The sequence below is a fragment of the Varanus komodoensis genome, unplaced genomic scaffold (genome assembly GCF_004798865.1).
Source record: "Varanus komodoensis strain SLA01 unplaced genomic scaffold, ASM479886v1 scaffold43, whole genome shotgun sequence".
Taxonomy (NCBI): Eukaryota; Metazoa; Chordata; class Lepidosauria; order Squamata; family Varanidae; genus Varanus; species Varanus komodoensis.
The window spans coordinates 2052782-2070012 of NW_025335985.1; the positions used below are offsets into that span (position 1 = coordinate 2052782).

At 41.4% G+C, this 17231-nt stretch overlaps 1 protein-coding gene across 9 annotated transcripts in view; it reads left to right on the top strand.

Annotated features, from left to right (window-relative positions):
• DNAH6 (dynein axonemal heavy chain 6) overlaps window positions 1-17231 on the top strand; it is a 171264-nt gene that overhangs the window by 144631 nt on the left and 9402 nt on the right. For 8 of the 9 annotated variants that reach the window (XM_044443961.1, XM_044443962.1, XM_044443963.1 and 5 more), the window contains 6 exons: window positions 3560-3793; window positions 5632-5767; window positions 6198-6355; window positions 11174-11364; window positions 13217-13377; window positions 13927-14015. In XM_044443961.1, coding sequence (XP_044299896.1) covers window positions 3560-3793; window positions 5632-5767; window positions 6198-6355; window positions 11174-11364; window positions 13217-13377; window positions 13927-14015 — 969 coding nt within the window. The remainder of the gene's footprint in view (window positions 1-3559; window positions 3794-5631; window positions 5768-6197; window positions 6356-11173; window positions 11365-13216; window positions 13378-13926; window positions 14016-17231) is intronic. The other variant, XR_006416059.1, reaches the window with a different exon arrangement.

Genomic DNA, 17231 nt, shown 5'->3' on the forward strand with positions numbered 1-17231 from the left:
AAGGCAGGATATAAATTGGGGGAAAAATATGAAGATGGCTGAGGGAAGCAAAGTTGTAGTAGTATTCATGTATATAGATAAATCTAAATACAAATACATGAAGAAGTGCTAATCTTTATTAGTTACCTTACTGTTGGCCCTGTTTTGGCCTATTAGTCAGGCCCTGTTAGTGTGAGCTGTGAGTGAGGGTGGCCAGATGACTTGGCAGTTTCAAGGTTACCTAGTGAAGATTCCCAGACAGAATATAAGAACCAGCCTGCCTTGGAAAAGGAGGGAGACATTTCAGAACTGGTGGGAAGGAGATTGAGGTTCCTTGACCCTGTCAGGAGATGACAGGCAAAGCAAGCAGACCAAATAAGTGGTTTTTGATGTTCCTGCTGTCTAGTCCTCAAATAGCAGGAGCTACCCTGAGGATGGAGTCAGACTCTTTTCTGAGAGGGAAAGAAGGAAAAGATGTTTTGGTTTGGAATCAGCTCTTTACATGAGCAGGAACTTTTCCCACATCTCAAAGAGGACATTGTTTTGATTTTTGCTATTTTATGGCTTGTTAAAGTTTATTAAACTTTTTATTAAACTTTAGTAAAAGGACTGTGGTTCCAAGGTCTCAACTAAGTCTACTGGAGGAGAAAAAGAAGATGGGAGAGAGGCAATATCAGGGTTTGTTTATTTTAGCTTTCCCAGTTCACTGCTCCTCTAAGCAGCCTCTTTTAGTGATATCTTATTTATTTTCCCTTGAGACTTCTTCCTCACAACATAATCCCATTGTGAAACCAAATTACAATGTCACAATGACAAATTACTGCTCAGATTTAGCACTGAGGAAACTTCATTGATAGTAAATATAGCCAATTCAAAGTGAAGGCAATACTTTCTTCACGATCTTTTCTCACTCTGGATGAGCAGAGGAGAGACCATGGGCAAACTTATTCCAAAAACATCCTAGGGGAGAAAGTGGTAAATATTTTTCCATAATCAGAATCTTAAAACAATTTTAAAAATTTAAAACAATTAAATTTAAAACAATGTGGCAGCTAAAACAGTATTTAATAGAGAACAGAGATGTAAAAGAAATAGACCTGTGAGACATGAGCACCCCATGTAGCCATTAGGTTCTTTAGACATCTTTTAAATCTCTTGGCACAGAGAAATATCCTCAGTGGACCTCAGTGGGGACATCATCCCATTATCAGGGGCTGCCATGGAGAAGACCTTTCCCTTTATTGTCATCTTCTGAGTCTCCCTTGGAGGTGGCACTTGGAGGAAGGCCTCAGATGTTGGTCATAGTGTCCATTCAGATTGTGAGCGCTCATTTAAAGTACCCGAAAGAGCATCAAAGGGCAGAATATGAACTCGTGGTCTGATTTGGAGTACAGTGTCTTCTAGTGCTCAGAGTTCTCATTGGTCAGTTGAGTAGCTGGAACAGTAGGGCTTTGATTAGATTAGAACTAGAAGGAGGTTGGGTATTTTTGCAGTTTCAGAAGTTCACATGCTAAGTGAATGTTGAATGGGACCACTCCCTTGTCAATACAGATTTTGCCATGCTCAGCAGGATGTTTACCAGCTCATGAGGAACTATTGTAAACCTCTCAGTGAGCTTCAGTTATTGGATAGTATAAAAATGAAAATAAATACAAAAATACATAATCATCAAAAACGAAATATTTAGCACAAGGTGCCAGGGAGCATATAATGATTGTTGGATGAACCTTGTCATGGAAACAAACTTGTTTACTTCAAGCAGCAGTTCATCATTTTATTTTGCAGCATCACCTCTAACATATATATCACCTTTCAATTCCTCCCAAATTGATAAGTTTAATCTCTGCACAAATTAACATTCCTCTCTTAAATAAACTTCTACTTTTTATTGCATGATTTCACCCTTCCAATGTTCCTTCTTAAACCTTACTGGTTGCTAGCCAAGATATAACTTAATAACTGTGACCTTGCAAAATCCAATTCTTACATTTCCGTTTATCCTTTTCATTGTTTTTGAAGATGACCTTTCAGACAGGGAGCACAATACTTATTAAAGCAAAACCTCAAGGCTTCAGTTTTCTCTGAATGATATGATTTGTGTTCAACATACTAAAAAGTTAAATTTTAGTAGAAATTATGGAACTGAATTGTTGCCAAGAACTTGTATTGTACGCCACCTAGGAAGGCCTCGGCAGTTATAAGTGGCCTATAAATACATGTATAAAAAAACAAACAAACCCTAATATTGTCTTTTGGACAGAGTTATTTATTATTTATTTCCCTTTTATCCCCCACACCCCAATGCCAAAGGCTCTCTGGGTGGTTTACAAATTTAAGACCATAACTTAAAGAAAATCTTAGAACCTGTTTAGCTAACTAACAAGCCCCAGTAAACTAATCAGATGCCCTGCAGTAGAGGACAGTCTTTACCTGACACCAAAAAATAGTAAGGTTGACCTCAGTGAGAAGTTCTTTCCATAACTCAGGGGAAAGAACTTCTCCTTGTTTCCACCTTCCCCTGGAGATGGATATTGATTTCCATATGGAGGCAGGCCCCAGATATTGAATGTAGTGTCTGGGTAGATGGTTGATGGGAATGGTATTCTGTCAGGTATTGTGGTCCAAAGCCATGTAGGTTAAAACACATGGGGTCAACGAGTGGGTTAGTCATGCAGGCATGTTCAGATCCCCATACCATTAGATGGTGTGTATGTGGCTGTGAAAGCTGGACCATAAGGAATGGCTGAGTGCAAAAGGATTGAGGGCTTTGAATTGTGCTGGAGGAGACTCCTATGAGTCCCTTGGACTGCAAGGCTATCAAACCGATCAGTCCTAGAGGAGGTCAACCCTGAGTGCTCTTTGGAAGGCCAGATAGTGAAGATGAAACTCAAATACTTTGGCCACCTAATGAGAAGGAAGGACTCCTTGGAGAAGAGCCTAATGCTGGGAACAATAGATGGCAAAAGAAGAAGGGGACGGCAGAGGATGAGGTGGCTAGATGGAGTCACTGAAGCAGTCGGCGTGAGCTTGAGTGGACTCCGGGGGCTGGTGGAGGACAGGAAGGCCTGGAGGAAAGTTGTCCATGGGGTCTTGATGGGTCGAACACGACTTCGCGACTAACAACAACAACATGTGGGGGTGAGCTAGTGAGCTCCATTCCTTGTTCCACCTCCTTATGAATAGCCCTATGGTCTTCCATGTGTTTCAAGGGGAAGACCTACAACAGGGATGAACGTGTAGGCTTCCACCCTCATGTAGGACCCTGTTGTTACTTAGCTTGGAATATCAGGGTTGTAAATTGTGCAGGGATTGTACACATAAAGCAGAAAAGGTTCCCATTGCAAATATTGGCTATTGGCCATACCTGGAGGAAAAAAGGGGTTGTGAGAAGTCAGAACTAGGGCACTTGTTCCCAGTTTCCCTCAAACAGAACGCTTTTCATTTCAGATTCTTCAGAAAATAAATTGTATTAACTAGTGTTGGGTGATAAAGTGCTGAAAAATCAGGCAATCTGTATGCATGTGTGAACTAGTCCAGTGATAGCGATGGACCGTGCAATAAATATTTTTTCTCCTTTCAGCTGTTTAACACAACTATTGAAGCTTCTGAAAAAAATGATGTTTTGGAATTGCGGTTGGCCATACTTCTTAGTCAGACACTCTATGCCACTTATACCAATGTTTCCCGGGGCCTTTTTGAACAGCACAAACTCATTTTCAGCTTTATGCTGTGTATTGAGATCATGCGGCAGAAAGAAGAACTTACAGATGTTGAATGGAATTTCTTCCTTCGTGGAACTGCTGGCTTAGATAAGGTATTTGGCAAAAAGTTTTTATAATTAGTGAGAACTCAGATACATGGGTCTTTCGTGATTCTAGAAAAGGGGTTAGTATCTCAAGCTCTTATTAGGATGCCAATGAGATTGGCAAAAGCCAGTCAGGGACAAGATGAGATTGAACCAGTGAAATACCATGAATTGAAGTGCAACAATTAAACTGGAGTAGCTGTGTTGTGTAAAACATTGCACAAGTGGGACGTGAATGAAGGACACAGCCAGTTCAGTAGAGCGGACTCCACTTTTCAGCCAGTTTTGGTCTTCAAACAACTTACTTTAAATGCACAGAAGGGTATACATGTATTAATGATGGATGGAGATTTTTGTAGCAAATTCTTCTGATCACTGCCAGCTGATGTAGTCCATGTAAGAAAAGGGATAGAGAAGGGATGTGACTAGAAAGCACACTGAATAAGTGTTTACATGACAGCGTATAGAAAAATATCACAGTCCATAAGATGTTGACTAGGTTGAACTTGGGATCTTATCAGTACTGAAGCAACATTTTGTAAATCTTTATTTTTAAAAGATGTCATTAGTTTGTTTTTTGATCCTTCGAGTGGAGAGCACCTTCAGATGTTTGCACAACTTCTAAGAAATATATCTTAACACCAAAAAAGTTAATTATTTTTCCAAAGTGCTCTGAATCATAGTATTGCAACCATGGGATTTTTCTGCTTCCTTTCAGTAGTCTGGATTATAAATATTTTATCATATAGAAATCATAATTATACTTTAAACAAATCAGTAACTTTGGCATCACAGTCATTTATTTATTTCTACATTAGTTGTCCTTTTGCTGAAAGCTCTTCAGGCATTGTATATTTGTAAAATTAATGTAAATATAATCAAAACATAAGAAAACAATTACAGCAAAGACTATGACAAGCATCACAAGAAAATCTGAAAATGCACTGGTGATAAAACTACTTAAAAAGCAACACAGTAGGAGAAATATGAGGATTTAAAAGCCGTAAAAATAGATTTTTGGTGCTGAAAATATAACGTAGGCACTAGGTTGATCACTCTGGAGAAGGTGTTCCATAACTGAGTGGCTATTTATTAGTGAAGAGACCATTTGAGTAGTTGCCTGGCATACCTCATGATGTAAGAGCACTTGCAGCAGAATATTTGATGTTGATCTCAGGGTTCAGGAGTATGGGAAAAAGCACTGCTTTAAATATACTAGCTCCAAGCTGTAAAGCACTTTATACATATTCAACAAGGAGTCAGTAAAGATGATGTAACACTGACATATCACAGCAAACAACCCTGTGTGGTTACCTCAGTTTGTCCCTTTTAACGTTGATCTACCTGAGAGATGATCAGGTGGTTTCTACATTAGTGCAGTTTCCATCTTCCCCACCAAAACCTCCCACTGACTGCATGTATCCCACGAGCTACCATGTCTGTAATTGGCCCCAAGGTGCACACTCCCTTTTTTTAATCACTTATATCACCATGTAAGTGGACATGCTTTGTCCCCCACCCCCTCCTCCAATTCCTGTAGCCAGCATCTTCTTGTTTTCTGTCAGCACCCCATGAAGTATCTTTCCCCAATCCCTCACTTTGAGGACACTAAGAGAACACTGAAAATAAGTTCCCATTAATTTCAAAGAAAGTTACTTCCCAAGTTCTTATACTCTGCATTTAAACATTTGTTCCATTGTTATCAGGACCTTTTATGAAATAGCCAATAAACTAATTATGCCTCTATTTTGTGTTTCTTTTGTAGTACTCATTTTTAAGCAAATACATTGACTGAATATATGCTTTAGACAATCTTTCCCCACATTACTTATTTTCTTTATAAATAGGAGCGGCCTGAGAAACCTAACGTTCCATGGCTTGAAGAAAATACCTGGTTTATGTGCTGTGACTTAGAAGAAACACTTCCATGTTTTGAAGGGATTCAAACAGACATATTGTGCAAACACATTTTCATTAAATTAGGTAACATAATGTATATGAAAAGGGATTATAAGTATATTTCTGCCAAGCTTTCTACAGTTGAGAAGATTTTATACGGCCTTCCATCATACTATACTCATTTTGAAATATTCCAAATTATTTTAATTTCTTAGGCCATTGTATGTTTATGTAACTTGCATTTGGTATTCAGAAGGTCACCAATTTTTAGATGAATATAGTATTTAGCATTGCCACAATCTTCTAACATTTTGTTTCTGCACATCAATATTCATAGCAGTATATTTGATATGATTATGGAGATGCTAAGAACAAACCCCTTGCATTTTCTGTAACATTATATGACAGATAGAATAACTATTCCAGTGCTGAATAATGTTTTTTTCCCTAGGAAGTTATTAAGTGGCTTGGAGTAATAATGCTCTATTTTATTTTATTGTATTATTATTTTTAGGGCAACTTGAAATTCGTGTCAATCCAGAACAGTGGGAAGACTATCAGCCTGAAACTGAAGGAACTAAAAACAAAGATGACAGATCAAACATTCCCTGGGATACTAGGCTAACCATGTTTCAGAAACTGATTGTTGTGAAAAGTTTTATGGAAGAAAAGGTAAGCTTTCTAATGACAAAGCACTATATAGGATGATATTGCTGCATAGCCCAATTGTCCCATCAAGAACTCAGATTTCTGGAAAAAACAGTTTCTAGACAGAGAAGAACATTCTAATGCAACACTACCAGTTATTGGTTGTATTATCTTTGTGGTAGCCATAGAATAAACAAGATAATACTATATTCTTCTCTGATTATTATTACCTCAATGAATTCAGAGTATATATATTGCTGAAACATAGATAGCTGAAACATTGCTGCCAAGTAAGCTAGGATTATAATAATACAACCATGGCAACTGCTGCCTCAGCCGTAAACAGAGAGGGACGAAATCTGGTGGTGTAATTTTGTAGAATTGCGTTCAGATTTGGGCAGGTGTTAAACAAGGAATTTATTCATTATTCATTCATTCATTCATTTATTAAAAGCATTTCTACCCTGTCCTTTCCTTAGGCTTCAGGATAGCAGTACAATAATAAAAAAGCAGCATCAATAAATAACAAAGTAGAATCCGTATTAAAACCACATCGGCTGTTCAAATATTGGGAAAATAGAAAAGTCTTGGCCTGGCGCTGAAATGAATAAAGTGTCAGGCCCAGGTGCATCTCCCTAGGAAGTATGTTTCAGAACTGGGGCGCCACCACAAAGAAGTCCCTTTTCTGGGTAGCCACTCTTCTGAGCTCCATCAAAGAGGGCTCCCGAAGAAGGACCTCCAACCTTAGGGGGAAGGCAGGAATATATGGAAGGAGACGCTCATTCAGATACCCATGTCCTTTAATTATGCTGTTAGCCATCCAGAGATGTTAGTAACTGGACGGCATACAAATGTCATAAATAAATAAATAAGCCATTTGGGACTTTATAAGTTTTTATTGATTTATTTATTTAAAGTTTTTATATGCCATCCCCCTTGCTACATAGCCTCGGGATGGCTCACATCAACAAATAAATAAAACAATACAATTACAATTACAATTAAAACTTGGAAACACACTGGCTGCACAATTAAAAGTATAAATATTAAAGATTATTAAAATACTGTTTGAATAAAAAGGTCTTGGCCTGGCGCTGAAAAACAAATAATGATGGCGCCAGGCATACCTCTCTGGGGAGCGCATTCCACAGATGGGGTGCCACCGCAGAGAAAGCCCTCCTCTGGGTACTTTGCTTCCTGATATCTCTTACGGAAGGCTCCCGGAGGAGAGCCCCTGCTGCCGATCTCGGGCGGGAGGGCAAATATGGCCACAGGCGTTCCTTCAGGTATCCGGGTCCCAAGCCATTAAGTGCTTTATAAGTAATTACCAACACCTTGAATTGAGCCCGGACTTTGATGGGAAGCCAGTGAAGCTGGTAGAGGACTGGGGTTATATGAGAATAATGCCCAGTCCTCGTCAGCAACCTGGCTGCTTTATTTTGCACCATCTGAAGTATCCGGACTGTCTTCAAGGGCAGCCCCACGTAGAGCACGTTACAGAAATCCAACCGGGAAGTAACCAATGCATGCGTCACTGTCGCTAGGCAGTCGTCCTCCAGGTAGGGACGCAGCTGATGGATCAGCTGAAGCTGATGGAAAGCGCTCCTCGCCACCGCCAACACTTGAGCTTCCAAAGTCAGCTCCGGGTCAAGGAGCACTCCCAAGCTGCGGACCCTGTCCTTTAGAGGGAGTGCAACCCAATTCAGGACAAGATCCTAGTCACCTACCCAGGAGTTCGAACCACCTACAAGCAGGACCTCCATCTTGTCTGGACTGAGCTTCAGTTTATTGGCCCTCATCCAGCCCATTACCTCGGCCAGGCACCGGTTCAGTACAGCCACTGCCTCACCTGGATTGGTTGAAAAAGAGAGGTAGAGCTGGGTATCATCAGCATACTAATGATTCCGCAGCCCACACCTCCGGATGACCTCTCCCAGCGGTTTCATGTAGATGTTGAAGAGCAAGGGGGACAGAATAGACCCCTGCGGAACTCCATGGCATAACAGCCATGGCACAGAGGTAAAGTCCCCCAGCACCACCTTCTGGAATCGACTGTTGAGGTAGGAGCGGAACCACTGCCAAGCAGTGCCTCCTACTCCCAACCCCCTTAGCCTATCCAGAATAGGTCGATGGTATCAAAAGCTGCTGAGAGGTCCAGGAGAACCAACAGGGACGCACTCCCCCTGCCTCTCTCCCTGCACAGGTCATCATACAGGGCGACCAAGGCAGATTCAGTACCATACCCGGGTCTGAAGCCGGACTGAAATGGGTCCAGATAATCAGTCTCATCCAAGAGAGCTTGGAGTTGTCCTGCCACCACCCACTCCAGCACCTTGCCCAAAAACGGGATGTTGGCCACCGATCTATGATTGGCAGCCATCTCTGGATCTAGGGACGCCTTCTTTAGGTCCGGCCTGACCACCGCCTCCTTTAGAGGGGCAGGCACCCGGCCGTCCTTCAAAGAGGCGTTGATGACCTCCTGGATCCAGGAACCAATCCCGTGTTTGGCTTTGGATAGTAGCCACGATGGGCAGGGGTCCAATACACAGGTGGTGGTACATACTTGTCCAAGCACCTTGTCCATGTCATCAGGCCGCAATAACTGCAACTCATCCAACTATGTGTGACCAGAAGGTAACATTGGCACCTCCCCTAAGGAATCTGAGTCACTAGTGGAGTCCAGCTCGTGACGAATCTGAGCGACTTTCTCCTTGAAGTGCCGGGCAAAGTCGTCACAGCGGGTTATCGAGGGTGGTACAGGATCTTTCTTGGGGCCTGGCTGTACCAGCCCCTGTACCACCGAAAAAGTTCCACTGGATGGCACTGTGAGGAGGCAATGGAAGTGGAGAAGAATTCCTTCTTTGTTGCCCTCACTGCCATAGCATAGGCCCAATAATGGGCTCTTAAGTGTGTTTGGTCAGATTCATCCTGAGATTTTCTCCACCTATGCTCTAGTCGTCTCCCAACCCGCTTCATCGCCCGTAATTCAGGTGTGTACCAAGGGGATGAACGGGCTCTGCCTGGCAGGAGAGGATGCTTAGGAGTGATCGTGTCAATAGCTCTGGTCATTTCCCCATTCCACAGTTTGACCTGAGTGTCAACAGGAGCTCCAGCTTTATCAACCAGAAACTCCCCCAGAGCTTTCAGGAATCCATCCGGATCCATCCGGCTCTGAGGGCGGACCCACACAATAGGGTCCACACCCTTACAGAGGGAAAGGCCGCCATCAAGCTCAAACCTCACGAGGAAGTGGTCTGACCATTACAGGGGAGTCAAACCCAAATTCCTCACCCTCCGATCACCCTCTTCCTGTCCCGTTGAGAAAACCAGGTCCAGCGTGTGTCCATGTTCATGAGTCGGGCCAATGACATGTTGAGACAGCCCCATGGCCGTCATGGAGCCCATGAAGTCCTGAGCCGCCTCGGTCAGATCAGTCTTGGCATGGAGATTGAAGTCCCCCAGGACCAGCATCCTGGGAGTCTTCAACACCAGGTTCGAGACAATCTCCGTCAGCTCAGACAGGGAGTCTGTTGGGCAGAAGGGTGCACGGTACACCAACAGAATTCCCAATCTGTCTTGGTCGCCCAGCGCCAAGTAGAGGCACTCTAGACCTGTTCTCAAGAGGACAGGAAGCCCCGCAAGGGAAAGAGAGGCTCGATGAACTAAAGTGACCCCCCCTCCCCCCTGGGTGTGGCCGATGCTGAACCAGAAACCCGGGCGGGCACAATTGAGAGAGGGATACATCCCCCCCTCCCCCGCCCAGGTCTCTGTGATGCAAGCCAGGTTGGCCCCCTCATCCACGATTAAGTCGTGGATGAGGGATGTTTTATTATGGACTGATCTGGCCTTAAGTAACAGCACCGTCAGGCCCGAGGGGCGGCTGATAAACATACCCGGAACCTTCCGGCTGGGAGAATAACCAGAAAGGGGGACCGGTGTCAACCGTCTGTCCCTCCTTCTATGCGGACCCGTTAAACCCCCAATGCCATAATGCCCATTGCCCATAACCACCCCAATGGCGGGGCCCACGCGCTCCCCAGGCAACCCCATAGAAGCAGCCAAGTGTGAATCCATTAAAACCAGATAAAAACAATTAAAAACAATAAAATCTCACCACCCCACCGACAGCAGATTAAGGAAGCCAACCCACAGAGTCCCTGGCCAGCCCAGCCCCCGCACGGTCCCAAACAGCGTCACCACCCTTAGGCCGATGCACTAAGTTATCATCAACAACTTAAATTGGGCCCAGACTACAATTGGAAGGCAGCTTGACTTCTGACCCTTCACTTTACATTGAGAAACTGAATCATGCAAGTCAAATGACATCTGAGACCTGTACAAAAATTTGCAAATATGAACGTCAAATGCCTTAATATATGCATGCTTCACTTAAATTTACATTGCTTCATGGATAAAGAAACAAACACCATTATCTTATAGTTTTATCACATTCGTATTTCACCTACCTCCAAGGATTTCTAGGTAACATACATGGTAAATGAAGGTATCGGATCCTCAAAGGCTATAGGGGCCTTGATTACCTCAAAGTAAATGCCACTGCATTTAGTATGACATTTCCAAGTTAATATGGATAGGGTTAACTAAAATGCAGTTACATTGCAAGGATATAGTTCCAAAATGATTAACCTGTTTAACTTATTTCATTTACATGAGGATTTTGTTTGTAGACTAGATTTTTTTTCAGTTTACACAAAGATGAAACAACAATATTACATTACTGCTGTTGGGAGGTAAACAGAATAACTATGCTAGATAGAATTATGTTTATTTTTCTCAATTTCTCAAGTCCTTGCAGTTACAAATTTGTGTTGCTATTTATAGATTGTTTCTGCACTTACTGAATTTGTAATAGAGAACCTTGGGAAACAATTCATAGAGAATCCTCCAATTGATCTGGCAACTCTTTACCAAGATATGTCTCCTTCCACGCCGCTAGTGTTCATCTTGAGTACTGGCTCTGATCCCATGGGAGCATTCCAGAGGTTTGCAAAAGAGCGAGGATATTCAGAACGGTATAAATTAGATATTTTCATTCTATGTACAATTTGATGCTGATTTCCATATGGCATATGACTTTTGGGTATGTCTTAAAGGTACTTTGTTATCTTTGTTTTATTCAATAATTCAATATTCTTTTCTAAGGAATACAAAGTTAAACCATGGGATTGTACATTCATATGATGGTTTTTGAACAGCTGTCCTGCAAAGTATAAAAAAGATGCTCAGTGGAAGCTTCTTGGTTATGTAGTCTTCATGATCAAATGTACCAAAGAGATTTACTAATTTTTTTTGCCATGATTCCATTCTAGCTTATTTGGTACAGTTTTCCAACCTACTTAAATTGAGAAAGGTGGGGTTTTGGTTGCAGTGGAGAAAATGTCCTGTAATAATTGCTTCACACACACATTGCATAATACAGCCAACATGTTCAGTTTTAGAGTTATGACAAGCAAAATGTTTTTGTATCGAATGCTCCCTGCTCAGGATTATCACCACTCCAGTCAGTGCTCCCACCCGCAATTTTCCATTTCCATTTTCCCTCCCAAAAGTTTGAATTCTGAGACCGCAGACCACACTTAGTATTTGTGTGTGTGTGTGTGTGTGTGTGTGTGTGTGTGTACATTTCTGTAAAAGTAGGGTTAGTGTTAGGATTAGGATTAGTTTGTGTCCTTCGAAGAGGAGTCCCTGAAGAAGAAGGTCTCTGCCTTGACTATTTCTGGATGATGAGGAAAGACATTATCCTGGCATATCAGTCTCTGGGAAAGGCACCTTCCATCAGGATTACAGTACATTCTCTCATGGAAATTGGTGCCATAGCAGCTTTCAGAGAAAATGCCTCTGAAGGGAATCTGCTGGGTCATTCCCTGGACCTTCTTGCAGATTATTGACAAGTTAAACTGTGAAAGTCAGTGTATGGAGTTTGTGAGTTAGGAGTTTGTGAGCACTTGTGCTTTTTTAGCAAAGTAGCCCCTCCCACTGGAGAATCTGTTTGTGGACCCTACCTTTCCACCTAATCTGAAGATCTATAAAGCCATCCAGAGGAAACTGAGAACAGGAATTCAACATAAAACCTTTCCTTTTTTGTTGTCTGCATGGAACTGCCAAATAGGCAGATTGTCAAGTATACAGTAGGGTACACTTTACTTTTGGTTCTTAAGCTGTGCAAGAGTGGCTGAATATTTAGCCCTCTTTTGCCAAGTGCTGTTTTAAGAAAATTATTGAAGGGCACTCAGTGTGCATATTTTTTTTCTTTTGCCATGCCTGGGAATTACAGAAGCCTGTTGGCTTTGGGATGTTGCTCTTGGATCATAAAGGCTTCAGGGAATTTGAGAAATTACCTATAAATTGCTTTAATCTTATGAGTACCCTTCTACTTTAGGCACTGTGACTTCCAGTTTTCAAAAGACAATGACATAAGGTCTGTCACAGACTCATGCTGCTTAAATGTTGGCAGTATTTAAACAGGAGTTCATTTGACAATGAAAAGTCACATCCCTACCCTGAGGGAGTTTCTACTGTAAAAAATTGAAAGGTCTACAGCTGTTCCTATCAGTGGAGGTACAGCTTACAAGCAAATATCTTACTAATGTTTTTTTTTTTTTTTAATTACAGGCAACGTATATTTTGTAGGGATTGAATTTACTGTTAATTAATTGCAGTTAATTAACACTGATAGCCCAAAGCTACATACCTGCTTTTGAGTTTTTGCTTTATAGATGTTCAGTGTATTTGAAAGCTGCACTCCTTTTGTTTAGTGACCTAAATAATAAAGAGTGCTCTAGATGTTAAGCAATTAAAGTGGTTAAATAATGTATCTAAACTACACGTAATATGAATGCTAAGAAAATATACTCTGGCTTTCAGAGTACAATCCATTTCATTAGGACAAGGTCAAGGACCTATTGCAGAAAAAATGATTAAAGATGCAATGAAAACAGGAAATTGGGTGTTTCTTCAGAATTGTCATCTAGCTGTTTCTTGGATGTTACCTATGGAAGAGCTTATAAAAACATTTACGGAGCCAAGTACGTATTTTTCTTCTTTCCTAGTCATGCTGTGTCTCAAAAAATTAGAGCCATTTCAGAACTTTTAAAAATGTGATGATGGAACGTTAGTATGGTTATTAAAAATGGTTCATCAAACCAGAGTATATTCATTTGCAACATTTCAATACTCATTATCATTGACATTTAATAATATTTCATGGCATTTATATAGATGTTTGCCATTTTTAAAACACTGTGTATGTATTAGCTCAATTGTCCTTACAAGAACTCTTTAAAGTGGATCATCATTATTGTGCCTATAGTGTAGATGGATGGCTGAGATAAAAATGGTTTGCCTAGGATTGCCTAGTGATGGGAGACAAAAGCTGGCTCAGTGTTTTAGGGCCAAAATTACCTTTAATGGGATTGTTACATTTTCCATACATAATTCAATTGCTCTGGCAGATATTGCACCTAACATTTTAGAAATAAATTTGCTTTAGGAAGCATCCTACAGGTTCGTTTTATTTTGAAATATAATTTATTTCACAAGTGTGACTATAACATTCTATCACATGTATTTTTCAGATGTCTCTATCCATGAAAGCTTTCGACTCTATTTGAGCTCCATGCCATGTAATACTTTCCCTGTTACTGTCCTTCAAAATTCTGTCAAGGTACTGGCTTTTGAAATGATCAGTTAAATGGAAAATACAAAGTAATTAATTGTCAGTATCTAGAACACTGCTGAGTTCATTGAGGGAACATTTAACTGCCTCTGAAGTTGTTTCATCTTGGGAAATAAGCAACCTGACAAACCTAGAATAGTTGCAAGAAAAAACTTGCAAGTAGTTAGATCAGCTTCCGGCTATCTGCTCCTACTGGTACTTCTATTGAAGTTGGACACTCATTCCAATAACACAAAGCAGACAGCCCTTTTTACATTCTAAATTATGATAGAGGAGGAAACAACAGATAGAAGGAATGGGGAGGGGAAGAAAGAGAAGATGGTTGCAAGGGATTTGGATCTATTCATGCAAAAGCGGTTCTGCATGTTTAGCCTTCATTTTGTTTAATAAGGGCTACGGCGGCTTGAAGTAAGAGAGATGGCACCATAGCTATTCAGGAAAGGAGTTCCACATTTAGGGTAGGACAGAAGGCTAGGAATGGAATATATTGGGGTATGAGGGTAGATAGACAATAGGGGGCACTGCCATGGAGGATCCATCTTCTCCCCCACCTTCTTTTCCCCTTAGGCTCTCTTCTTCTTGCTCTTTGAATCTATGTCTCCAGTTTCAATAGTTTTGTGAACTGACCCAGTTCATCAAATTATGAATCTGTTGGTTTAGTTCCAATGCACATTTTTTTATTAAAAGATTTTGAAGTATTTTCAACTTTCAGCGTAGTGGTGACCCAAGAGCTTTTAAGCCACATTTTTCTTTTCTTTTTTTCTTTTAACCCTGAAACCTCCCTGGGTTCCAGGAAGCATATGTTTGAAAATGGAGTTGAAACTGTCCCTGGAAATGTAACATTTTCAACAGTATATGGAAAAAATGTCTGTCCCCACATAAATATTCATGTTAGATTTCATTATTGTTAAATTCATTCTTTTCTCCTTTGTTATCCAAATGATGTAATCCTATGCATATCTACATAGAAATAAGTCCTAGTGAGTTATGTGTATATAGCAGTCTTCTCCAACCTGGTGCCCTCCAGAGGTATTTTACTACAATTTCCATCATTTACATCAGTATGAGCACTGAGTGGGGGTTACTGAGGTAATGCTAGTAGATGAGTCGCAATCCTGTGCGCATTTATCGGAGAGAAAACTCCACTGAACACAATGGTGCTATCTTCTTAGCAAACAAATGCAGGAGTTTCTGGTTAATGAAACAAGCTGGCAGTACTGGTAAGGTGAAAGAGTCTCACTCAAACTATTATGGCCACAGCCGTGTAAATAAAGTCAAGTGCATGTTGACACAGAATTTGTTTAACCAGGCGTTTTTCCAAATGACCAGTTTCACTAGCCATAAATCATAGAATATATTCTTAACTATTTTAGTAAAAGTATGGATATTTTTGCTTATGGTCATTCAGCAACACCTGGCAAAGTCTAAAACTGTATACCTTACACTGTCTTCATCTGTTCTAGAGTTGCTTAAAGCTTTTTCAAAGTATTGATTCCTTAAGCGTATACTTTTACTGGTACAAATTCACATGTTCTACATTCCAATGACAAGTGCATATCCCTCATTCTATTCATACTTCAAAAAGATGCAACCTTAGGGTTGCCACTACACTACCAAGACTCTGAATGCTTGCATGAATACAGATTTCATATTTCCTGTAAAATATGAGTGAAGTATATTTATCATCCAGACCTCTGCGCAGCGTACAGCCTACAGAATGAAGCCTTTTTTTCCTATGCTGATGGGGATGGCCTGATCAAAGTCATGTAGATGGCATCTTAAGTAAATAGTTTGGATGTTACTCATATGCACACCATAATCCTGGATCATGGAAATGGCCATTTTCATAGAGCAGCATGTACAAGAGCTTCCAGGATCTGTGCAGGGGTTATTAGCCAAATGTCATAGAGTCTGGGAGCTATGCCCCAGTTATTTACTAAAAAAAGACTAAAGATACAGAAGATGGAGACCCTCACTGCTCCAGATGGCACCATGCCACTATCGAATGCCATGGGTGAAAAACTTAGAAACCACTAAACACTTCACCTGCATGGTCTGTGGCCCACCTGTTTTCACTCTCTGACTACAAGGATTCAGAATCCTCATGATGATCCTTCACAGCCTCCACTCCCCATCCCAGGAGCAATAGGAGTTCTCCAGCCTGAATCTGAGAAATAGGATTCTGCCTGTTTAAGCACCAGCAGCTTTCTTAGTGAGGAAGATAGCTATATCTCCTTTTGAAACTGCCCTCCACACTGAACTGCCTGTGATCCTGTTCTCCTGCTGAGTTTCACAGCTTACCTCACCTTAAGCAGAAGATAGCACAGGGCCTTCTGCTCCTTTTTTCAACAATAAGGAAAAGAGCAGGTTTTGCAAGTATCATTCAAACAAACCTGTTGCTCAAGCGTAGCTAAGGAAGCCTCAACTTTTTGCATGTCTTGCAGTAAGAGGTTGCACTTACCTATGCAGTGCGTAAGCACTCTAAGTTCTTATGTCACTCTAAGCCACCCTCCTTTCTCTTCAGTCCTCCAGGCCTTTGACCTAGCAGGACACTAGCAAGCTTGTCACAGAATGATGCTCTGTTCAACCCCTGATCACTTGTGAGTTGTAATTCGCAGATCAGATTTGCAGATGATATTAAAATAGGGGCAGAGGCCACATCTGAGGAGCAGGTACTCCAGATCCAGAAGGATCTGGACAGACTATGGAAGTGGGCAGGGGACAACAGGGTGGTGTTCAATGCGGATAAGTGCAAGGTCTTGCACTTGGGACATGGGAATGGGTGTCATAATACAGGCTAGGGGAGAAGTGGCAGAAGAGCAGCACTTGTGAAAGGGATTTTGGGGTACTGGTCATCTACCGGCTAAACATGAGTCAGCAGTGTGATACATCAGTCAAGAGGGTGAACACCACCCTTGGTTGCATAGCCAGAAGTGTGGCTTCTAGATCGAGAGAGGTATTACTACCACTCTGGTGTGCCTGCAACTGGAGTATTATGTTCAGTTCTGGGCTCCACATTGCAGGAAGGATATAGCCAGGTTACAATCAGTGTAGCGTAGGGCCACAAGGATGGTGGCTGGATTGCAGGGAAAGCATTATCAGGCAAGACTGAGGGAACTGCATCTTTTCAGCCTGCAGAAGAGGAGACTCCAAGGGGAAATGTTATAGATACATAACATTAGATACATAAGGGGGTGTCACATG